Source organism: Biomphalaria glabrata, chromosome 13 (genome assembly GCF_947242115.1).
Source record: "Biomphalaria glabrata chromosome 13, xgBioGlab47.1, whole genome shotgun sequence".
Lineage (NCBI taxonomy): Eukaryota > Metazoa > Mollusca > Gastropoda > Planorbidae > Biomphalaria > Biomphalaria glabrata.
Genome location: NC_074723.1, coordinates 27,221,226 through 27,244,703, shown reverse-complemented (window position 1 = coordinate 27,244,703; position 23,478 = coordinate 27,221,226). Strand labels below are relative to the sequence as shown.

At 38.5% G+C, this 23,478-nt stretch overlaps 1 protein-coding gene across 2 annotated transcripts; it reads left to right on the top strand.

Moving 5' to 3' along the window:
• The first annotated feature begins 859 nt into the window (after nt 1-859).
• LOC106076582 (uncharacterized) lies at nt 860-22,915 on the top strand. Of its 2 annotated transcripts, XM_056009240.1 has the most exons (15): nt 860-983; nt 3,593-3,693; nt 4,492-4,641; nt 5,702-5,797; nt 7,002-7,058; nt 7,825-7,893; nt 9,879-9,905; nt 11,039-11,098; nt 11,211-11,240; nt 12,378-12,494; nt 12,616-12,645; nt 13,175-13,228; nt 16,643-16,689; nt 21,976-22,031; nt 22,353-22,915. In XM_056009240.1, the coding sequence occupies exons 2-15, from the start codon at nt 3,617-3,619 to the stop codon at nt 22,464-22,466; spliced, it is 984 nt and encodes a 327-aa protein (XP_055865215.1). In that variant the 5' UTR covers nt 860-983; nt 3,593-3,616; the 3' UTR covers nt 22,467-22,915. The 2 variants fall into 2 exon arrangements, with proteins under 2 accessions (XP_055865215.1, XP_055865216.1); XM_056009241.1 differs by lacking the exon at nt 16,643-16,689.
• Nucleotides 22,916-23,478: the final 563 nt, after the last annotated feature.

Here is a 23,478-nt window from a genome sequence, read left to right as displayed (position 1 = left end):
TTTCTTGAGGTTAACTTGAGATTACTCAATCTAGGCCTCTAATGCTGTACCTTCATTAGAATCTAGATATAACTCACAAACCTTTAGATTTAGATATCGATCTAGATTTAGAAAGAAATAATCATACACATTTAAAAACATTTTTTTAAATAAGAAAAAAAAGATAGCTTGATACATCCTAGATCTAAAATGTAAATGTAATAAATAAATAAAAATATTTTAGATTGGCTCTTTAACATAATTGACAGTTAAGATTTTTTTCTTATGCTTCGAGAGGAAAGGTTTACACTCTCTTTACTTCAAAAGCTGATTATTAGATTTCTGATAACTGATATAACTGATTATAACTGATAATCCAATATTGCAATTTCCATAGTAGAGACAGAGTTAGACTTGTAGAGATTGTGCTCTACTATCAGATCAAAGTTCCACCAACTGGAGGCCCCAGACGGCTGCCTAGTTTGCCTATGCCTAAGGCCGGTCATGGTTCATGTTCTCCCGACAAACGGATCATTGACAATCGGGTCACCATCAGAATAATTTGTTATTGTTAGAAAGACTTCTAAACAATGGTATGCTGTTAGCTAGTAAAATTTGTTTGAATCGAATATATGTATGCAAGACCTTGAAAAAAAACCGCACGTGTACAAAGAGTAAACTATATGATTCACATCATATTTAATTTAAGAAACAAAACAGTTACTTTTATATTTAATGACATTATATTTCAGACAATAATTGAATGCTAGTGATCTCGACTTTTAATGTCAGTCACGTAAAAAAACTAAGATCGAAACTTGCACACTTTTTAAAAAATTCTGCACATGTAGACGCCGCTAAAAACACTTCTTTTTTTTTTTTTAGTTAGAACGTAGATAAATGTATATCTTGGATAATCTAGATCAAACGGTTTTCAGTTTGAGATCCTACTCTACTACAAGTTGCGAATACATGTAGATCTAGATCTTTTTTTAATACTAAAGGTTGTTTTTTTTTTTTTTCAAAATTCTTTTTTTATTTAAAATATAGATCTAGACTTCGATCTATACTATTATAGCTACAATAGCAAATTATAGATTCTAGTAGTAGATATAAATTATTATAAAATATTCCAGAGTTCTAGACTAGAGCTAGACTAGTAGTAGTATAGACTATAGACTTTAAAGACTCAACTAGATCTAGATGACATAGACTAGATGTTGTATAAATAAGTATAAATATTAAATTCTATTTAAGCTAAGTTGCAAATGGAAAAGACGAAAAATGCCACAGATTTTTAAAGCTACTAATCAAAAATTCCTTCGGTAGACCTGTCTTAGTATTCTTAGCTATACAAGAACTACATTAGAATAGTTCACAATCTAGGTCTCCTTCTAATATACAATTATTTAGAGCATGGGCGTAGCCAGGATTCTTTTCGAAAGGGGCGGTAAGGAGAGTCGAATATTTGTTCCTTTTTTTTTTTTGCTAAAACAACATATAAACACACACACACACACACACATATGCGTGATGCGGATAGAGGTAACTGTGTGTATGTAGCCAGCTGACACAAATTACACAGGCCAGCGTAAGACGAGCGGACAAGTGTGACGATTGGCGACCGTCTACCTCGACGAGTGAAGGATCTGTGCTGTGAATAGTACTCAGGCCAGTCGTGTTAGATGTCGTCATGTGATCAACCAGAATGGTGGAGTGACGTTTCGTTGGTTTTTAGAAGGCCTTACGGGAACCTTTAGAAGGAGCGAAGGTGTCACAGTCAAGACAATTCACTACAGGTTTGACTTGGTTAAGTTCATTGCGGTTCAGCGGTGTGGTTCTGTACGGTGCATTACGACATTTCGGGAAAATTCTGTGTTGCGAACAGTGCTCAGGTTAGTCACGTCGGATATTGTCATGTGACCATCCTGAAAGATCGAGCGATGTTTCGTCGAGTTCTAGAGTGGCTTCTAGGATCCTATATAAAGAGCAAGGCATTACGTTGTATTGCTTGGCCGTGATTTATTGAATATTAAATTGTTACGTTTCTTTAGTGCTTTGAGTTGTCAAGCTCTTTAAGTTGATGGTGTGATGTGATGCAGTTAGGAGAGAGCTTGCATTGTCGGACTTAACTTCAAAGCCCCTTGGCTACGCTCATGAAATTTGTGAATTTTTTTTTTTCCTTTAGATTTTTTTATTGGAAAAAAAAGCGGGGGGTAACTTCAAAAGCCATTTAGCTGTGCAAATAAAATATGTGACTGTAGTTTTACTTTAGTATTATGACAAAACTTATATCAGCTCACTCTGTCTGTCTTTTTGTCTGTCTTGTCTGGTACAATGTTTTTTACACGTTATTTCTCCATATATCTTAGATCTAGCCGAAATTTAGCACAATTATTTCTTTGACCTGACAAATCAAGAATCAATAAAAGAAAAAGACCAATAAGTTAATTAACTATTGGTAATTAATTATTTTGTTTGGTATCGAACAAGGAAAAACGTTGTACTTGACTGATGTCACTGATGTGGTGGTATAAGTTGAATCAGTTCCTTTATACTTTGTAGAGAGAAATTGGTCACCGCTTTAAAGTTTGAAACTAACAATGGTAACTATATAACCTAAGTTCCTGAGCACTTGGCTGACACAGTGGTTGGCCCTCAAGTTCGAATTGAAGTCTTTCAACATTTTTTGTTAATAAATACATTCCCCCCAGATACTCCCCCTCCCTTTTTTCTCCCCAAAACCCTTTCCAACTGATCCAGGATCATAGCGTAGTGAGTCAAGTGATAGGATCATAGCGTAGTTGAGACAAGTGATAGGATCATAGCGTAGTGAGTCAAGTGATAGGATCATAGCGTAGTGAGTCAAGTGATAGGATCATAGCGTAGTGAATCAAGTGATAGGATCATAGCGTAGTGAGTCAAGTGATAGGATCATAGCGTAGTGAATCAAGTGATAGGATCATAGCGTAGTGAGTCAAGTGATAGGATCATAGCGTAGTGAGTCAAGTGATAGGATCACAGCGTAAAGAGTCAAGTGATATGATCATAGCGTAGTGAGTCAAGTAATTGGATCATAGCGTATTGAGACAAGTGATAGGATCATAGCGTAGTGAGAGCAGTGATAGGATCATAGCGTAGTGAGTCAAGTGATAGGATCATAGCGTAGTGAGTCAAGTGATAGGACCATGATAGCGTAGTGAGTCAAGTGATAGGATCATAGCGTAGTTGAGACAAGTGATAGGATCATAGCGTAGTGAGTCAAGTGATAGGATCATAGCGTAGTGAGTCAAGTGATAGGATCATAGCGTAGTGAGTCAAGTGATATGATCATAGCGTAGTGAGTCAAGTGATATGATCATAGCGTTGTGAGTCAAGTGATATGATCATAGCGTAGTGAGTCAAGAGATAGGATCATAGCGTATTGAGTCAACTAAAAGCATGAAATTACGCTAAACAAAAACAGTTTGGTAAAATATTTGTAATCGCAGAGATTTATAATTGTCTATTGTCTAGATCTATTACAAGTGTAATGACATGCCTGAGCCAAGCTAATTGATACAACTTCGCTAACTAGAAGCTTTTCTTGTTTTTCTTCCGCTTGTTTCAACAGGACCTTGATAAAAGAAACAACACAATGATGTCTTTGCTTTGTAAGAATATCAGCCAAACGTCACAGTCTGAAAATCGTTGTCCTACGCTATACAGTAAATAGTATGTCTTTTTATAGTTTAGTGATTTTATTTACACCATTTGATTCTATGCTGCAGGAAGTTTAGTATGATTACCTTAATATTAGATCTCTAAAAACGAAAATCTGATGAAAGTTAGAGAATATCTCTCTAGAGTAAAAATCTGAAAGAGAATATCTCTAGAGTAAAAATCTGAAAGAGAATATCTCTCTAGAGTAAAAATCTGAAAGTTAGAGAATATCTCTAGAGTAAAAATCTGAAAGTTAGAGAATATCTCTCTAGAGTAAAAATCTGAAAGTTAGAGAATATCTCTCTAGAGTAAAAATCTGAAAGTTAGAGAATATCTCTCTAGAGTAAAAATCTGAAAGCTAGAGAATATCTCTCTAGAGTAAAAATCTGAAAGTTAGAGAATATCTCTCTAGAGTAAAAATCTGAAAGCTACAGAATATCTCTCTAGAGTAAAAATCTGAAAGCTAGAGAATATCTCTCTAGAGTAAAAATCTGAAAGTGAAAAAAATGTTTTTTAACTTCAGGTTCTGTATGTTTAATTGTAAAAGTTTAACTTTGAGGCCAATACGCTTGATTGTCACTGTGGTAACTTTATGGCGTATATGTTTGATTGTCGCAGTGGTAACTTTAAGGGTTATATGTTTGATTGTCGCAGTGGACAGATACAGAACTGGGGCGTAACTTAAGGGTGACACTCATGCTCCACGACATACACACACACACACACATTCTTTCACAACAGTAACTTTGAATCTTATAAGTTTGATTGTCGCAGTGGTGCCTTTGAGGCTTATATGTTTAATTGTCGCAGTGGTAACTTTGAGGCCTACATGAACGAGAACACAGTGCACTTTGAATGTTTAAGAAACTTCCATTACGTCTCGGGCAGCCCAAGTCGAGTCTGCATGGACAATGGGAGATGGTCAGGGGAACATTTCAAATGTGAAGTCGACTACTACATGTGAGTTTTGACCCAACACACACTTTCACTTCTCTAGATGTTTAGTTTATTTTTTAAAAGATATTACAATTAAATTAGAGAGAGTGAGAGGATGAATTGTGTCTCAACACGTAGAGACCTAAATCTAGAAGAGAGTCCAACACATAGAGACCTAAATCAAGAAGAGAGTCCAACACGTAGAGACCTAAATCAAGATGTGAATCCAACATGTAGAGACCTAAATCAAGAAGAGAATCCAACACGTAGAGACCTAAATCAAGAAGAGAATCCAACACGTAGAGACCTAAATCAAGAAGAGAATCCAACACGTAAAAACCTAAATCTAGAAGAGAATCCAACACGTTGAGACCTAAATCTAGAAGAGAATCCAACACGTAGAGACCTAAATCAAGAAGAGAGTTCAACACGTAGAAACCTAAATCAAGAAGAGAATCCAACACGCAAAGACCTAAATCAAGAAGAGAATCCAAACGCCATGAAGCATGAATGATTTAAGTGTTCTATTTAGATCTATACTGTGAAATGTTTAGCAATGTTATTGTTCTAAAGAAGGCGATTGCTCACGTCACACACAAAGAGTTGAACAAGAGTTTGCGCTTCAACAAAGGTATTTATTGAAAGGAGCCATTGTAATCAGATTCAAATCCGTTTCTGTGCGGTTTGGGAAATTTCTGAAATATGGTTGTGTACATTACGAGTGATCACATAGTTACTGAACTTGCAGCTATAGCTGTGAATAGGTTTCATCTAGCTAATGTGGTATGTTTTATTAGTATGTGAATAGGTTTCATCTAGCTAATGTGGTATGTTTTATTAGTATGTGAATAGGTTTCATCTAGCTAATGTGGTATGTTCTACTAATATGTGAATAGGTTTCATCTAGCTAATGTGGTATGTTTTATTAGTATGTGAATAGGTTTCATCTAGCTAATGTGGTATGTTTTATTAGTATGTGAATAGGTTTCATCTAGCTAATGTGGTATGTTTTATTAGTATGTGAATAGGTGATAGTTTCTGAACATGCAGCTAATGTTATGTTATACTGATGTTTGTGTTTCAGGGAGAGGTATAAACTAAGCGGCTGTATTGTTCTTTCTGCGCTTTTGTTTTCCTTCATTTTCTTTGGGACAGATCTCTACCTCTATGCAAACAGAAGGTAAAACCAAGAGACAGAACTAGACTGAACAATTTCTCTTATATAAAGAACTGTGTAGGCTGTCAAAGAAATTGTCACTTCAATAAGTCTGGCCAAATGTAATATTACATAATGCTATAAACTCTCTACCAATAAGTCTAAAGTACATAATGCTATAAACTCTCTAGCAATAACTCTAAAGTACATAATGATATAAACTCTTCGTCAATAACTCTAAAGTACATAATGATATAAACTCTTCGTCAATAACTCTATAGTACATAATGATATAAACTCTCCAGCAGTCAGTCGATTGTATTCCAGTAAGCAGCCAGAATTCGATTAATATTTCATTTTGTTTCTTGCACTTTCACAGGCCGTAAATTTCGACCTAAAAACTATTCTGTCAAGAGAAAACAAGTCAACAGTTTTGTGTGCAATAGAGACTACAAAGTCCGAACTAATCCAGATTTAACATTCATTATTGTAGTGGTGATGCCTCTGTCAACTTCTAATCTATTCTACATCTTTCTGAATGAAATCAACATGGAGTGATGGATATCTAGCGCAGAAAGTAGACCTATCTCACAGTGGTGTGAATAGCGCCTTAACTGTTCTTAATCCAAATTAAACAAGCAAAATGTAAAAAAAAAATCTTTTTAAAATAACTATGCTTATCGAAGAGGAAGAACTCCACACTTAAAACCATACCACTCAATAATTTAGATTTATTTTCCCATTTTCGATATCAAATAAAATAATTTATTACCAATAATTAATTGACTAACTGCAAATACTACAGGATTAATTTCCCTTGTTGGTATCAAACAAAATCTTTAACAATCATTAAGAAATTACTAATTGTTTTTTTTTTCTAAATACTTAATCATTTCTTATCTTTTCCAATTCTAAATCATACCAATTTTCAACTTAATTCGAGAAAGGATGTGTGAGAAATAATTCCATTTATCAACCGAGAGAGCCATTTACTTTTGGATAGGATGACAATCAAACTGCATTAATATCTCCCAACCAGGGCCAGTTCTCTTAATTCGAAAGGTCTAATAATGTTCATAAATGACTAACATAAATCTAATCTCTTGCTTGTTACATAGAAGGCTAACTAAAACCCAAAGGTCTAGAACTTAACGCTCATAAACTTTGGGCTCATTAACATATTTCATCCAACATGAAACCGAATCTAACCCAGACTTTTATTTTCTAGGAGAAACTCAAGAGACACTAGTCGAAGACGTCAATATTTGTCTATGCAAAAAGTTAGGTAAGCTACACTATTTGAGTCATGAATTGTATTCAATAAAGATAGAATCGTACTCATGAGTATAAAGTAGACACAGTAGTGGCTAAATAGAGTGATAACTTGATATCAACATGCTCTTTCCTTCAGTGCCTTCATTGTTAGTCATAGTAGAGACAATAGTGGCTAAATAGAGTGATAACTTGATATCAACATGCTCTTTCCTTCAGTACCTTCATTGTTAGTCATAGTAGAGACAGTAGTGGCTAAATAGAGTGATAACTTGATATCAACATGCTCTTTCCTTCAGTACCTTCATTGTTAGTCATAGTAGAGACAGTAGTGGCTAAATAGAGTGATAACTTGATATCAACATGCTCTTTCCTTCAGTACCTTCATTGTTAGTCATAGTAGAGACAGTAGTGGCTAAATAGAGTGATAACTTGATATCAACATGCTCTTTCCTTCAGTACCTTCATTGTTAGTCATAGTAGAGACAGTAGTGGCTAAATAGAGTGATAACTTGATATCAACATGCTCTTTCCTTCAGTACCTTCATTGTTAGTCATAGTAGAGACAATAGTGGCTAAATAGAGTGATAACTTGATATCAACATGCTCTTTCCTTCAGTACCTTTATTGTTAGTCATAGTAGAGACAGTAGTGGCTAAATAGAGTGATAACTTGATATCAAAATGCTCTTTCCTTCAGTACCTTCATTGTTAGTCATAGTAGAGACAGTAGTGGCTAAATAGAGTGATAACTTGATATCAACATGCTCTTTCCTTCAGTACCTTCATTGTTAGCCATGATGGCAGAGAGCATCCGATGTATCACAAACCTTTCTCCCGCTTGACCACGTAAGTCATTGGGATTGTTGGATACATTCATTGAGAGACAATTTAGATCAGCGGTTCTCAACCTTTTTAACTCGGTGACCCCTTTTTACAACCCTCCACTCTGCCGCGACCCCCCCCCCCACACACACATACAGCAATAGAAGAGTAGGCAATAACAATCCATATTTTCGATGGTCTTAGGCGACCCCTGGTAAATGGTCAATCGACCCCCAAGGGGGTAGCGACCCACAGGTTGAGCTTCCCTGATTTAGATCTATACCAGTGGTCTTCAACTTCAAACTGGGACCATATCCACTTGACATGCGCCAAAAAGAAATTTAAAATAAAGGTCGATGTTTAGTTTCAAGTCAAACATTGCTGGGAGGGAGGGAACATTCTTGCTGGGAGGGAGGGAGAGAGGGAACATTGTTGCTGGGAGGGAGAGAGGGAACATTCTTGCTGGGAGGGAGGGAGAGAGGGAACATTGTTGCTGGGAGGGAGGGAGGGAACATTCTTGCTGGGAGGGAGGGAGAGAGGGAACATTCTTGCTGGGAGGGAGGGAGGGAACATTCTTGCTGGGAGGGAGGGAGAGAGGGAACATTCTTGCTGGGAGGGAGGGAGAGAGGGAACATTCTTGCTGGGAGGGAGAGAGGGAACATTCTTGCTGGGAGGGAGGGAGGGAACATTCTTGCTGGGAGGGAGGGAGGGAGGGAACATTCTTGCTGGGAGGGAGGGAGAGAGGGAACATTCTTGCTGGGAGGGAGGGAGAGAGGGAACATTGTTGCTGGGAGGGAGAGAGGGAACATTCTTGCTGGGAGGGAGGGAGGGAACATTCTTGCTGGGAGGGAGGGAGAGAGGGAACATTGTTGCTGGGAGGGAGAGAGGGAACATTCTTGCTGGGAGGGAGGGAGAGAGGGAACATTGTTGCTGGGAGGGAGGGAACATTCTTGCTGGGAGGGAGGGAGAGAGGGAACATTGTTGCTGGGAGGGAGGGAGGGAACATTCTTGCTGGGAGGGAGGGAGAGAGGGAACATTGTTTGCTGGGAGGGAGGGAACATTCTTGCTGGGAGGGAGGGAGAGAGGGAACATTGTTGCTGGGAGGGAGGGAACATTCTTGCTGGGAGGGAGGGAGAGAGGGAACATTGTTTGCTGGGAGGGAGAGAGGGAACATTCTTGCTGGGAGGGAGGGAGAGAGGGAACATTGTTGCTGGGAGAGAGGGAACATTCTTGCTGGGAGGGAGGGAGAGAGGGAACATTGTTGCTGGGAGGGAGGGAGGGAACATTCTTCCTGGGAGGGAGGGAACATTCTTGCTGTGAGACCAGAGAGCTCTAGAACTTTGACATTCTTCATTTGGATACTGTCAAAAGGGAGACTGCAGTTAATGTATAAAAACAACTTTTGACCTGCAGTTCATCTAGCCGCGGTCCAAACTGAGGCACCACATTATAGTGAACGAGCATTCAAGCATTGCACCAACTCTTGTAATAGTGATAAGTGAATAGCTGTCTAGTTCTCAAGATCTAGTCTCGAAACTTAGTCTCAATTCCTGGTAAGTCTCAAGGCCTGGCTATTCTCAAGGCCTGGCAAGTCTCAAGGCCTAGCTAATTTAGAGGCCTGACAAGTTTCAAGGCTTTACTAGTTTCCAGGCCTAGCAAGTATCAAGCCCTGGCAAGTCTCAAGGCCTAGCTAATTTCCAGGCCTGCCAAGTCTCAAAGCCTAATTAGTTTCCAAGTCTAAGACTATAAGAAATGACTGCTTCCAATGAACTAAAATGAACATTGTTAATGACAGCCCACGTGACAATAAGAGATGAACACTAATAGAATACAACGATATCTACTCCAATGTCCACTCGTAGCACAAAGTTAACAGTTAAGAAAACCAATAACTTAGTACTGTGCTTTATGTTAGCTAGTAAGTTAGTCATGGGTAAGCATAAAGGCGTAGGCCTAACTTTTTTTGTGAGAACAAGATACGAAAACAATTGATAATTTTTATTTGACAGAGGTTACCCAAGTACCAAATCGAAAATGTAAGTATTCTTGAAGCATTGCATTCTCGCCCTAACACACACACACACACACACACTCATGTATCTCTCTTCACATTTCTAACTCTAGTTTCATTCTCTCTCTCTTTCTTTCTCACATTAACTCTCCTCACATCTTTAAATCTAATTTCATTGTCTCTTTCTTTTCTCTCTCTCTCTCTCTCTCTCACACACACACACATCATCATCATCACTTTTCACATCTCTTTTCATTTTATTCTTTCGTTATACTGTGGACTAGTTAGTCACTAGTAACCATTCAGAGGACGAAGAGACCCTTACACTGCCACATTCAATATAACATCTGCACACTTGGAGCATTTTCACCTCTTGCATTCTTATTCTCACAAATTGAAGCATGTCCAAACAATAACCTATGTCATAGTTACTATGTTATGTTGGTATATCATATTGACCGATGTCATAATAACCGATGTCAGACTAACTCATATCATAATAATATGTAATATTAAGCTATGTTATATTAACCTATGTTATAGTAACCTATGTTATAGTAACCTATGCCATAGTAACATATGTCATAGTAACTTATGTTATAATAACCTATGTCATAGTAACCTATCCCTTACTTCTCTTCCTCCCACTTCCTTGCAGACATTGCCAGATCTGTAAAACGTGACACTGACTAGCATATTAAGACGACATTTGGGAAGGTCTTGTCCCTCGCAAAGAAGATTTCGATTGCTTGCAATAGATTTAGAAGTGACTCATAATAAAGTCTTCTAGTCACCCGACGACACAGTTTACATGTTCGGAAATCTAGGCACTTCCTTCCTAAGTTTTAGATTTCGTTTGTCGCAACCTGATTCCACGCCATGGGCTCGGCGGCTCAATGCCGCAAACAAGAGTTGTTGAGATTGAAGACATAGCATACAACTTGGCGGGCCGCCATCCATTTCCAGCCTAGTGAGTTGATTGCAGCCTTATAGTAGAGTCGCCAGTTGTCCGCCACAGTGTACCAGAACAAGGGAAAGCCCAAGAAACTCTGCTCACTTCTCTTGTTATGCCTCATGAAGGGTTGAGTGCCAAATGTTCAGTAATTTAGGTCTTAAGCAGTCACATTGGTCAGCTTTTGTTTTTTTGTTTTCTTGCAGTAAGTCTCTTGCTGAGTATCAGTCCACTACATCTCTACCTCTGAGTATGCAAGGCTCTTCGTAAGTAGACCAGAGCACTGAGTGGTTAGATGTGAATGTATTCCTTAGACCTGGCTTCAAGAACCGACACACTTTATTTCTGATCAGATGTTTTCTGGTTTTCTCTTTTCAGTTACATTGAAACGAACCCCAGGGATTTCTGGTACTGACTGAAATGTGGTGGAACTATTGGTGACATAATCAAAGAAAATCATTCTCTCCTCCCTTCTCCTTCTATTACTCTTTCTCTTTTTCTTCCCTTTTTTGTCTCCTCCGTTCTGTCTCTTTCCCACGCTCTTTTTTATTCCATTCTCTCTGAATGTTCCTCTCTTCTCCCCATCTTCTTCATTCTCTCGTTCTCTTCCACAAGCTCCTCCCTTCTATTTTTCTCTTTTCTTTGTTCTCACTCTCTTTCTCCTCCCCTCTCTTTGTCTATTATAGTTCATATCTCCTCCCTTCTCTCATGCTCGTTTTATTTTACTCTGTTTCTTTTTGTCTCTTCCAGCCTTTCTCTATATCTTTTTTTCCTTTTCTCAATCTATTTCTCCTCCTTTATGTCTGTCTCCTCCCGTATCTTATTCTTTCCCTTTCCTTCTCTATCTTTTTCCTCACTTCTTTTTTTCCTTCTCTTATCACTCTATTTCTCCTCCCTTATTTCTCTTCCACTATCTCCCTCTTTCTCATTCCACCTATCTCTTTCTCTTGCCATCTCTCTCTTTCTTTCCACACACTCTCTCTCTCTTTTTCTCCTTCCTTATTTCCCCTCGTCTCCACTATCTCTCTCCCCATTCTCTTATTCTTTTCCTCCTCCTTTCTCTCCATTTCTCTTGCTCCTCCCTCATCTATTTGTCTCCCTCTCTGTGTCTCTTCTCTGTCTTATTCTCTTTGTCTGGTCCACTCTATTTTTCTCCTCCATTATTTGATTAATTCTCTGCTCTTTGTTTTTCTTCTCTCTTACTTCTCTTTTTCTTTTTCTCAGCCCATCTCTTCCATTCCCTTTCTTCACTCACTTTTTCCTTTCTATGCATGTTATTTATTTATTCATCAAAATCCTTCATTGATCATCTCTAGTTCTTTCCTAATGTATCTTTACATCTTCACAAAGTTATTGGTCAAGTCATTCATTGATTTCTTTATCTTTTTAATTCATAAAATCAACCAATAATTTTGATGGCATTTCAGCGCCTTGTCAAGTATTGAATTCTTCCTTTGATCTAGCCATCAATCCATTTATCTATTTGCATTTATTCTCATATATCTCTCCAACTCTGCTCTCATCACTGTGCTGATATTTCCACAGGTACATCAAATCGATCCTTAAAATGTCTCCGAATTTGGATGTCACCAACAACCAGCCAAGTTTTATGAAAAGTCTATTTCCATTTCACAACAGATCAAATCATGACACTGGCAGTGGGTAAGTATCAATATGTGTAGCGCTTTCACCTTCACATTGACATTCCAGTTAGAAGTAAATCTCTCAAGAAACATTTCCCTTTGCATGGTCCCTAATGTTACACATTTCTTTGTGTTTCTAGAGGCCTGACGTCAGCAGAGAGAGTTCACGTGTAAGTATGAGATACTTCCACATTTATAGCACTGTCTCATGGTGGAAGTCATTCCATGATCAGTGGAGCTCAGTAGGGTTAGTTCACCAATCCATCGAGCTTTTAGAAAGAAGTGTTTTTAGCAATAATTAGTTAAAATCAAACACGGAACACCAAAGATATAATGAAATTACTAAAGGTAAAACTGTTTCATTTTATTCAAAACTGTGAAACTAAATTAAAGTCGTCAAAATGATTAATTTATAATGAAATAAGGAATGGGTAAACACATTATGTCACAGTCAACCACCTCTGTGAATGAATTGATGAACTAAAATTTGGTTTTGTGTTGTTTTATGACTTATTAAAAGTGAAATCCCAAGCTAGCAATTAAAAAAAAAAAACTTAACCAAATTCACTAGAACTAATTTATTTCAGAACATTTTCTTATCGTTTTAATTTAATATGAATAAAAATCAGACTAACTATTGAAGTTGAACTCTGTCTCTGAATGTCCACGCGTGATAGCCTTTCTTTTGTTGTCCAACAGACCTACTGCTCCCGACCAGGCTTATCAAGGTATTCGATTAATCAAAGCCCAAAGGTAAGTAAGTACCAAACTGTCACCCGTTCATCGTCCATTAGCGGCTGCAAGCAATAAGTTTCAAACGGAAATTACTTTTCAATGTCCTGAAATATTTGAAACAAGATTAGGCTGCTCATGGACTTCACATGTCCTATTGACTCTAGGACGATTAATATTTTATGAACATGTGTCGAACTTTATTCAAATCTTTCTTCATTTCCAAAACACATTTTAGTCCACCGTTGAGGCCCGCTAACAAGAGCCACCTCTTCAATACAATCATTGGCCCAATGGTCACCTACACCTGCGAGACGTGGAAGTCATCCATAGAGGTTTCAAAAGTTACTAAATGTGGCTAACAGCGATGACTGAGAAGGATCCAGGGCCAGCATTTTACTTATAGGCAACACAAAATTCAGGGCCCAATAGACATATTTAGCACCAACATACACTATTCGGACTTTTGGACAAAGGTCTCCATATTTCAAATAGTTTAGGGCCTTTTCAAGTCTAAACACGGCATTGGAAGAATCCTTCAAATAATATACTGGGTAATGAGAAATCCCTTTCCGCACTGGCACTCACCCCCTATGTGAAGTAGTGACTGAACTTTGTTTGAGATTCGAACGACATAACCCCAAAGACGTTCCTTAAAGACACCGGTTACGTGCAGACCGAAAAGAAGACATTAAGACAAAACTTTCAACATGGCGTCACAACTTCTTAGAAGACCTTAAATCTGTCAGCCCTGCTGGCTGGATAAACAAACAAAAGACTAAACTGATAAACAAACAAAAGACTAAACTGATAAACAAACAAAAGACTAAACTGATAAACAAACAAAAGACTAAACTGATAAACAAACAAAAGACTAAACTGATAAACAAACAAAAGACTAAACTGATAAACAAACAAAAGACTAAACTGATAAACAAACAAAAAACTAAACTGATAAACAAACAAAAGACTAAACTGATAAACAAACAAAAGACTAAACTGATAAACAAAGTGATTTCCCGAATTCTCTTTTTCTCTACCCTTCACGTTCTGAAACCCGACAAAGCTATAGAGGATATATTTAGATGTTTAGACTTCTTCAACTGATAATGTGAAACGTTGACATAGTTGATATATGTTGACCATTTAGTCCGAAACAATTTTTTCAATTTTTCAATTTTTATAATGAACCGACCAGAATAACGACACACACAAACAGAGAGCTAAATGACACACTTTCCCACATTTCTGTCTTCCACACACATGTACACACATCGTGGTTCCGTCTGTAAGAATGAAATATCTTCATTTGATCTTCTCCATTGAACAGTCCAAGGGAGGCTACAACAACGTAGTCTTTCTTTTGTAAACACACACACACACACACACACACTATAACCTTTCTTTGGTTGGTCATCAGTTCTTTGTCCCGCCCACATCTATACTTTGGTTGGTCATCAGTTCTTTGTCCCGCCCATATCTATACTTTGGTTGGTCATCAGTTCTTTGTCCCGCCCATATCTATACTTTGGTTGGTCATCAGTTCTTTGTCCCGCCCATATCTATACTTTGGTTGGTCATCAGTTCTTTGTCCCGCCCATATCTATACTTTGGTTGGTCATCAGTTCTTTGTCCCGCCCATATCTATACTTTGGTTGGTCATCAGTTCTTTGTCCCGCTCATATCTACACTTTGGTTGGTCATCAGTTCTTTGTCCCGCTCATATCTACACTTTGGTTGGTCATCAGTTCAATGTCCCGCCCATATCTACACTTTGGTTGGTCATCAGTTCTTTGTCCCGCTCATATCTACACTTTGGTTGGTCATCAGTTCTTTGTCCCGCTCATATCTACACTTTGGTTGGTCATCAGTTCTTTGTCCCGCCCACATCTATACTTTGGTTGGTCATCAGTTCTTTGTCCCGCCCATATCTATACTTTGGTTGGTCATCAGTTCTTTGTCCCGCCCATATCTATACTTTGGTTGGTCATCAGTTCTTTGTCCCGCCCATATCTATACTTTGGTTGGTCATCAGTTCTTTGTCCCGCCCATATCTATACTTTGGTTGGTCATCAGTTCTTTGTCCCGCCCATATCTATACTTTGGTTGGTCATCAGTTCTTTGTCCCGCTCATATCTACACTTTGGTTGGTCATCAGTTCTTTGTCCCGCTCATATCTACACTTTGGTTGGTCATCAGTTCTATGTCCCGCCCATATCTACACTTTGGTTGGTCATCAGTTCTTTGTCCCGCTCATATCTACACTTTGGTTGGTCATCAGTTCTTTGTCCCGCCCATATCTATACTTTGGTTGGTCATCAGTTCTTTGTCCCGCTCATATCTACACTTTGGTTGGTCATCAGTTCTTTGTCCCGCTCATATCTACACTTTGGTTGGTCATCAGTTCTATGTCCCGCCCATATCTACACTTTGGTTGGTCATCAGTTCTTTGTCCCGCTCATATCTACACTTTGGTTGGTCATCAGTTCTTTGTCCCGCCCATATCTATACTTTGGTTGGTCATCAGTTCTTTGTCCCACCCATATCTATACTTTGGTTGGTCATCAGTTCTTTGTCCCGCCCATATCTATACTTTGGTTGGTCATCAGTTCTATGTCCCGCCCATATCTATACTTTGGTTGGTCATCAGTTCTTTGTCCCGCCCATATCTACACTTTGGTTGGTCATCAGTTCTTTGTCCCGCCCATATCTATACTTTGGTTGGTCATGAGTTCTTTGTCCCGCCCATATCTACACTTTGGTTGGTCATGAGTTCTTTGTCCCGCCCATATCTACACTTTGGTTGGTCATCAGTTCTTTGTCCCGCCCATATCTACACTTTGGTTGGTCATCAGTTCTAAATCCACCATCTCAATCCATCTACACCACTTATTAACATTCAAACTGTTGTTTTTGTTGCTACGCCAGTTGTAGACCATAAAAAACAACCGCGTCATTAACTTGCAGATTTGTAGCTCAATTGAAACAACACCATGAGAGTTCGTATCATCACACCAAGGACACACGGGTCCACAACACTGCAATCTGGGTCTCGAGAGGGGAATGTAAGAGGGATCCTCAAGCCCAGTCTACAAGGGGCGACATTAGTGCTCGTGTACTGGGCTGAGGGTTCTTCCACGGTTCGAGGCGGTCACAAAATAGGAATAGGAGGAAATTCACCTTAGTTATGCGGTCTCCGGGTGCGTAAAGGGAGTCAAGGACAAGGGATCCGAATTAAGTAAATGGTTTAGCGTTTGACCCTATTAGGTAATGGTCACATTGAACCTTCAGATAAGACTTGGGGTAAATAGCTCTCTGCCCACGTCTGATGAAAGATACCTTTACAGCTGGAATGTAGACGATATGTATAAATGTATTGGGACTCTTTCTAAATGCATTCTTGTATATATTTAAAATGTACCTTACTTTATTTAGAACAGACACTCACTATTATAAAGATGAGGAGGTCATTGGCATAGGAAGTATGTACCATGATTTATATCATAAACTGAATTAATCGGAATTAATCAGTGGCCTCACTAGGGTGGGTGTCACCCGGTCGGTTCTTGGTGTTACCCCCCCCCTCCCCCCAATCTGCCCAAAAAAAAAAATTCTTGTTGACTTATTATTTTGTTGAACCATACTTAATTGATTGTTAGACAACTCTGACATGTTTTTATTATTTAAAGTTAGTTGACGACGTATCCCTAGTATGTACATGTATTAAAATGTAAGATTATGAATCTTAGAAGCAGTCTAGCATCATCATGTGCTCTATATTAGACTTTAAAGAGATTCTTACGGAAATTATTTGACATTTGACTGCTATGATTGTAACGACCGTCTGAAGCAATAGAAACTTTGTTTCAAATACATGCAAAGGTACGAAACAAAACAGATTTAGAAACAAAACAGATTTAGAAACGAAACAGATTTAGAAACAAAACAGATTTAGAAACGAAACAGATTTAGAAACGAAACAGATTTAGAAACGAAACAATGGACAGTGCACTAGAACTCATAACATGCTCTTGCAAAAAAAAGTTTCTTTTTCTGGATTTCAAACTTATCAATAACTTCAAAAGTCAATATGTTCTACTCTTTCTCTTTCATTACATAAACTTGCTGGGTGTGTGTGCTTGTCTCTTTGTCCATCACCAGTTCTACTTAATGAGCTTCAGTTTTAAAACCTTTCACATGACATTACACATGCACACACGCACACACGCTGATGGTAAGAAACGAATGTTTAGGTATTTAAACTGTCGAGTTTTTAGTTTTTGAACTTTTTCCGCCCTACATGTCTTCTCACTCTTGGTATTTCTGTTCAAATCTTGAACTTTGTCAATCATCAAAAACACTGAATGGCAATGTTTCTGATTCCGAAGAAAGGAGAGGGCAGTGATTCCCATAACTACCCAAAGCCAGTTAGGACCTACATAGTTGGTTTTGGACACCTTTTATTACGTTTTGAGTTACATTTACATGTCAAAACTACTTGAAGAACAGCCTAAGCCTTTCCAGCAAGTAGGACAATCAGCCTCTTAAGCCTTTCCAGCAAGCAGGACTATCAGCCTCTTAAGCCTTTCCAGCAAGTAGGACGATCAGCCTCTTAAGCCTTTCCAGCAAGTAGGACGATCAGCCTCTTAAGCCTTTCCAGCAAGTAGGACGATCAGCCTCTTAAGCCTTTCCAGCAAGCAGGACGATCAGCCTCTTAAGCCTTTCCAGCAAGCAGGACGATCAGCCTCTTAAGCCTTTCCAGCAAGTAGGACTATCAGCCTCTTAAGCCTTTCCAGCAAGCAGGACGATCAGCCTCTTAAGCCTTTCCAGCAAGTAGGACGATCAGCCTCTTAAGCCTTTCCAGCAAGCAGGACTATCAGCCTCTTAAGCCTTTCCAGCAAGTAAGACAATCAGCCTCTTAAGCCTTTCCAGCAAGCAGGACGATCAGCCTCTTAAGCCTTTCCAGCAAGCAGGACTATCAGCCTCTTAAGCCTTTCCAGCAAGCAGGACGATCAGCCTCTTAAGCCTTTCCAGCAAGTAGGACTATCAGCCTCTTAAGCCTTTCCAGCAAGCAGGACGATCAGCCTCTTAAGCCTTTCCAGCAAGTAGGACGATCAGCCTCTTAAGCCTTTCCAGCAAGCAGGACGATCAGCCTCTTAAGCCTTTCCAGCAAGTAGGACTATCAGCCTCTTAAGCCTTTCCAGCAAGCAGGACGATCAGCCTCTTAAGCCTTTCCAGCAAGTAGGACGATCAGCCTCTTAAGCCTTTCCAGCAAGCAGGACTATCAGCCTCTTAAGCCTTTCCAGCAAGTAAGACAATCAGCCTCTTAAGCCTTTCCAGCAAGCAGGACGATCAGCCTCTTAAGCCTTTCCAGCAAGCAGGACGATCAGCCTCTTAAGCCTTTCCAGCAAGTAAGACGATCAGCCTCTTAAGCCTTTCCAGCAAGTAGGACTATCAGCCTCTTAAGCCTTTCCAGCAAGCAGGACGATCAGCCTCTTAAGCCTTTCCAGCAAGCAGGACGATCAGCCTCTTAAGCCTTTCCAGCAAGTAGGACGATCAGCCTCTTAAGCCTTTCCAGCAAGCAGGACGATCAGCCTCTTAAGCCTTTCCAGCAAGTAGGACTATCAGCCTCTTAAGCCTTTCCAGCAAGTAGGACGATCAGCCTCTTAAGCCTTTCCAGCAAGTAGGACGATCAGCCTCTTAAGCCTTTCCAGCAAGCAGGACGATCAGCCTCTTAAGCCTTTCCAGCAAGTAGGACTATCAGCCTCTTAAGCCTTTCCAGCAAGTAGGACGATCAGCCTCTTAAGCCTTTCCAGCAAGCAGGACGATCAGCCTCTTAAGCCTTTCCAGCAAGCAGGACGATCAGCCTCTTAAGCCTTTCCAGCAAGTAGGACGATCAGCCTCTTAAGCCTTTCCAGCAAGTAAAGTCCTGTTCAAAATTATACTTGACTGGCTAAAAACAATTGTTTCAACATTCTATCAGAAGAACAAGCAGGTTTTACAGAGTACAACAGAACACATCCTAAACCTCAGGATACTCTGCAAGAAATACTTCCAACACCAACAGAACCTTTCCCATGTCTGCATTGACTTCAAAAAGTATGACGTAGGGCACTCTAAAAGTATGACGTAGGGCAAACTCTTGGTGACAATGGAAAATAGACGTCCATTACAAATAATTTATATGACGGTTCATAAAGTTGTTTGCACTCGTATATTTTGACGTCATCATGTCAAGCTGATCACAATGCATTTTAAGGTATCTTATCAGTTTGTTTCTTTTTGAAATCTTATACATTTAAACTCGAACATTTGATCAATGTGTGCGAAGTTGTATGCAGTGGTATATTTGATATCTAAGTGGTTTGCTTAAAAATTATATTGATAAACTGATTCTGAGTTTGTCCTTTTTTGCATCGCTGCTTTTCAGCTTAAGTCTTCTTTCAATACTGGGTTATATATGGATAGAGCATCACACGGAGCTTCTTTTTATTCAATAAATACTCAGTGTCAATTAGGTCACGAAATACCAAATTCTGCTTGCTAGAAATAATGTGAGACCAATGTTGAAGATGGCCCTCCATTTTTGTGTCTTCTTTACGTCAATGCTAGCCATACGTTCTGAGTCATTTACTTTTGTATCGTAAGTCTGACTGTCAATGTTTTACATATTTCAAAGCCTTATGAATATTCTTCAAGGTTGTCATTGCCGGAAGTGGTTATGGATGTAAGCACTCCACTAGCTAATGGCATGCGTCTCAAATAGCCTCTGACAACCAGTCCATCTCCTGGCCTTCACGTGTGGCTCAGATATAGAGTCCGGCGGAACTATTCTCACTAATAACCAGTAAGCTTTCGGTACAAAGGGATCGTTAGCCAAGGCTGGCTACCCACCTAGGAGAAGGAAAACTCTGAATTCAAACCTCTGTTACCTTGCAGCTATACCCAATCATGGGAAAGGCTTAGAGAGTCAACCCTGATAAAAAAATCAGTGGCTGGCGACCCTAAGGCAGATTGCCGCACCCGATGCTACTGCTACACCCTTGCAGAACCTGCGACGCCGCTGACCCAAACTGAATCGGCACTGCCGTTCCTTTGGATACATCAGCTGCGTGGAGAGGGGGGAACTGTTGTGTGAGCGACATCGTTCCGACCACAGCTAATGCCCAGGCATTCATTTCATTTCCATGAGATGATCCATAGTCGCTTCGCGACTGAAGGAGGCCATAGAAAATTCTTTAAACGACTCGTGATTTCTGGAACATCATATGCCTAAAGACTGTTGTCTTTTAATAAACACTGACTTTCGGTTGGCTTCCTGATATTATGGTGCTTTTCAATAGCTTTGATAGAAACAATTCTTAAAATTAAAGCAGAAATCCTATCCCTGAAACTGGAATGTCGCTGAAATATGACCGTTGAACGTTTTGGACATTAGGATGAGATTTGAACCAAAATTATTTCAGCAGAGTATATCTATAGATTTATAAATCAATTGTGTTTGGGCATCTTAGCCAATAACATTTCTTTTTTTTTATTGTCTTCTATTGCAAAGTTTCATTTTTCTCACTGGGACATCACCCACTTTTGGGTGTCACCTGCACCCCCAAAGTGACGCCACTGGAATTAATGCATTTTAGTTAAGTTCCACAATGAATATGTTACTGGTTTGAACTCCGACATTCTATAGAGTGACTAGAACTACATCAGGGAAACTGTGCAATGTTTGATGTCATCTATTTCATTCATGAGTTTCTCTGATGTGTTGTTCTAGACTAATCGAAATAATTTTGTTTTTTAAAGTTTGAAGTTTTTATTTCCTCCCCCCCCCCCAATCGCACAGATATTGTTAGTCTAGATTCTATTAGGAAATAATGACATTATTTATTCAAAATTATTCATACCATTGCACTTAATATAAGGTTGTTGTTTTTTTTTAAAAGTATTTTTTAATATTTTATTTGTTTCCGTCTAAATACTATTGGAAGAAATGACCATTGAACTTGGTCCTAAAGACCTACAAATTTTTATTTAATCTTAAGATATCCCCTTGTTCATTTTGTATTCAATTTGTTTATTTATTTTATTTCATTTATACATTTTCTTCTAGATAAGACATTTTCTACAATGTCTGACGTAGATCTAGTCGTTCTATAAAATGCCCAGGCATTCTGGACCAGGCAAAGAGAGAATTAATCATTTTCTATGTTCCTTTAAAACGCCAGGCATTCTATAGAAAGTCTAGATAGAAGGTTTGGAACTCGCACCTTGCCGGTAACACCTACACCTGAATTGGCTGTCACGTAGTCTTATGACTACATATTGACATCCTATTGACTAGATTTATCAAAGAATTGCGTTCAAAGGAGCAACATTTGTCTGGTGCTTGTTGGGGAGTACACTGTCTACATCGAGCTAGAGTTCTTGACGACACACACAAAACATTCTTGCATTTCAATAACACAGTCAAAGGACATTCTTACATTTAAATAGAATAAGACAAGATTATTTGATTGGTCCAAACAAATGGACATTCAGTTTGACTACAATTGTCTAGTTCAGCATTACTATCATAACACTGCAGATGCAAACACGAACAACACTCAAACACACACACACACACTCACATGCTTACATTTGACTAGTAAAGAGATGTATTAGATAGAACAACACAGTTCAAGAATCACTAGATAGTGAGCACATGAAATTAATCCAGCTACAAAACCATCGGAACTCTTATTTTAATGAAACAAACAATATCTTTACAGGACCGGAAGTTAAAAGGAAAAAGTCTGAAAAAATGGAAGTAGAAAAACCTCAAAAGGTTTCGTTTCGTTTCATAAAATTATTTATTTAATTTAATATCGATAGACAGACAGACAGACAAAAAGATAGATTGATAGATAGATTAGATATATTACGTAAATTAGATAGATTAGATAGACAGACAGAATGACAGATAGATAGGTTAGATATATTACATAAATTAGAAAGTTTAGATAGACAGAATGACAGATAGATAGATAGATTGATAGATGGCTGGATGGATGGATGGATGGATGGATGGATGGATAGATAGATAGACTTGACAGACAGATATGGATAGACAGATACTAAATGGTTATTTCTGTGCCTACACTTTCAGCGTAAAATCCTAATGGCCATGAATACAAGAGTTCGTGGCTCGGATGCTCATGATCTGTCTCCGAGATGGTCTCAGAAAGAAGGCAGGAAACGAAAACTGACTTCAACTCTGTAACTCGGAGCTTACCAGCTTTTTGACATTGGTCATTGCACTATAGTAGTGACAATAGTGACATCTGACTGTTAATGAAATCAGTAGTTTGACATTTGAATATAGTACGGACATAGCAGACTATTGTGTTCATTTGAATATAGCTTTGACATTGGTAGTCTACTTTTGACATGTGTAATGTATAAACAAAATCGGTAGACTGTAGTTCGACGTGTATTATATAAAAAAGCTAGTCTATAGTTTGACCAGTTTGAGTATGATCAATTTACATTAATTACCTATAGTTGAGTCACGTATAGTCTGACTATAATTTTACTTATTTGTTCAGTTTAGTTTGATGTGCTTTTTGTGATTTGAATGTTGTTGTTTGTCATTGCAGTTCAGAAGAGATACATTGTGTTACGGCTATGTACCATTGTTGTTTTCATCATAAAACTTATTTGTCAACAATCTAATCGCCTTTTTTTTTTGCCATCAAACAAAGTTGAGTTCAGCGTTATATATTACAATGTTATATTAACTCACTCTGACTGTCTGACAGTGGGTCTGTCTGTCTGGCAGTGGGTCTGTTTGTCTGACAGTGGGTCTGTCTGTCTGGCCAAAAGCTTGTATGTGTTATTTCTCCCACACCCAATCTGAAATTTTGCACAATTATTTCTTTGACCTGACAACACAAGAATCAATTAAAAAATAAATTAACCAATTAGTTAATTAACTATAGGTAACAAATTACTTACTTTGGTGTCTCAAACAAGGGAAAGAAATAGTACTTGACTGAAGTGGTTGTATAAGATGAATTAGTTCTCTTTCCAAAGGAAAGAAATAGTACTTATCTGACGTGGTGGTATAAGCTGAATTAGTCCCCTTTATAGATTGTCGCCTGAAGCTTATTACAAATTTAATTGCATGACTGATTCAAACTAGTTGCTACACCTAATAAAAGCTTTGTTTTTTGTTTTTTTAGCTATTGTTCTGGTATTTTTGCTTGTTTTCCTCTTCTATCCTCTAGAGACAC

Coding starts and splice junctions, on each gene's coding strand:
- LOC106076582 (XM_056009240.1), top strand. CDS start 3,617: ATGATGTCTTTGCTTTGTAAGAATATCAGCCAAACGTCACAGTCTGAA. Junction 7,894..9,878: donor CCTTTCTCCCGCTTGACCAC/GTAAGTCATTGG, acceptor TTTATTTGACAG/AGGTTACCCAAGTACCAAAT. Junction 12,646..13,174: donor TCAGCAGAGAGAGTTCACGT/GTAAGTATGAGA, acceptor GTTGTCCAACAG/ACCTACTGCTCCCGACCAGG.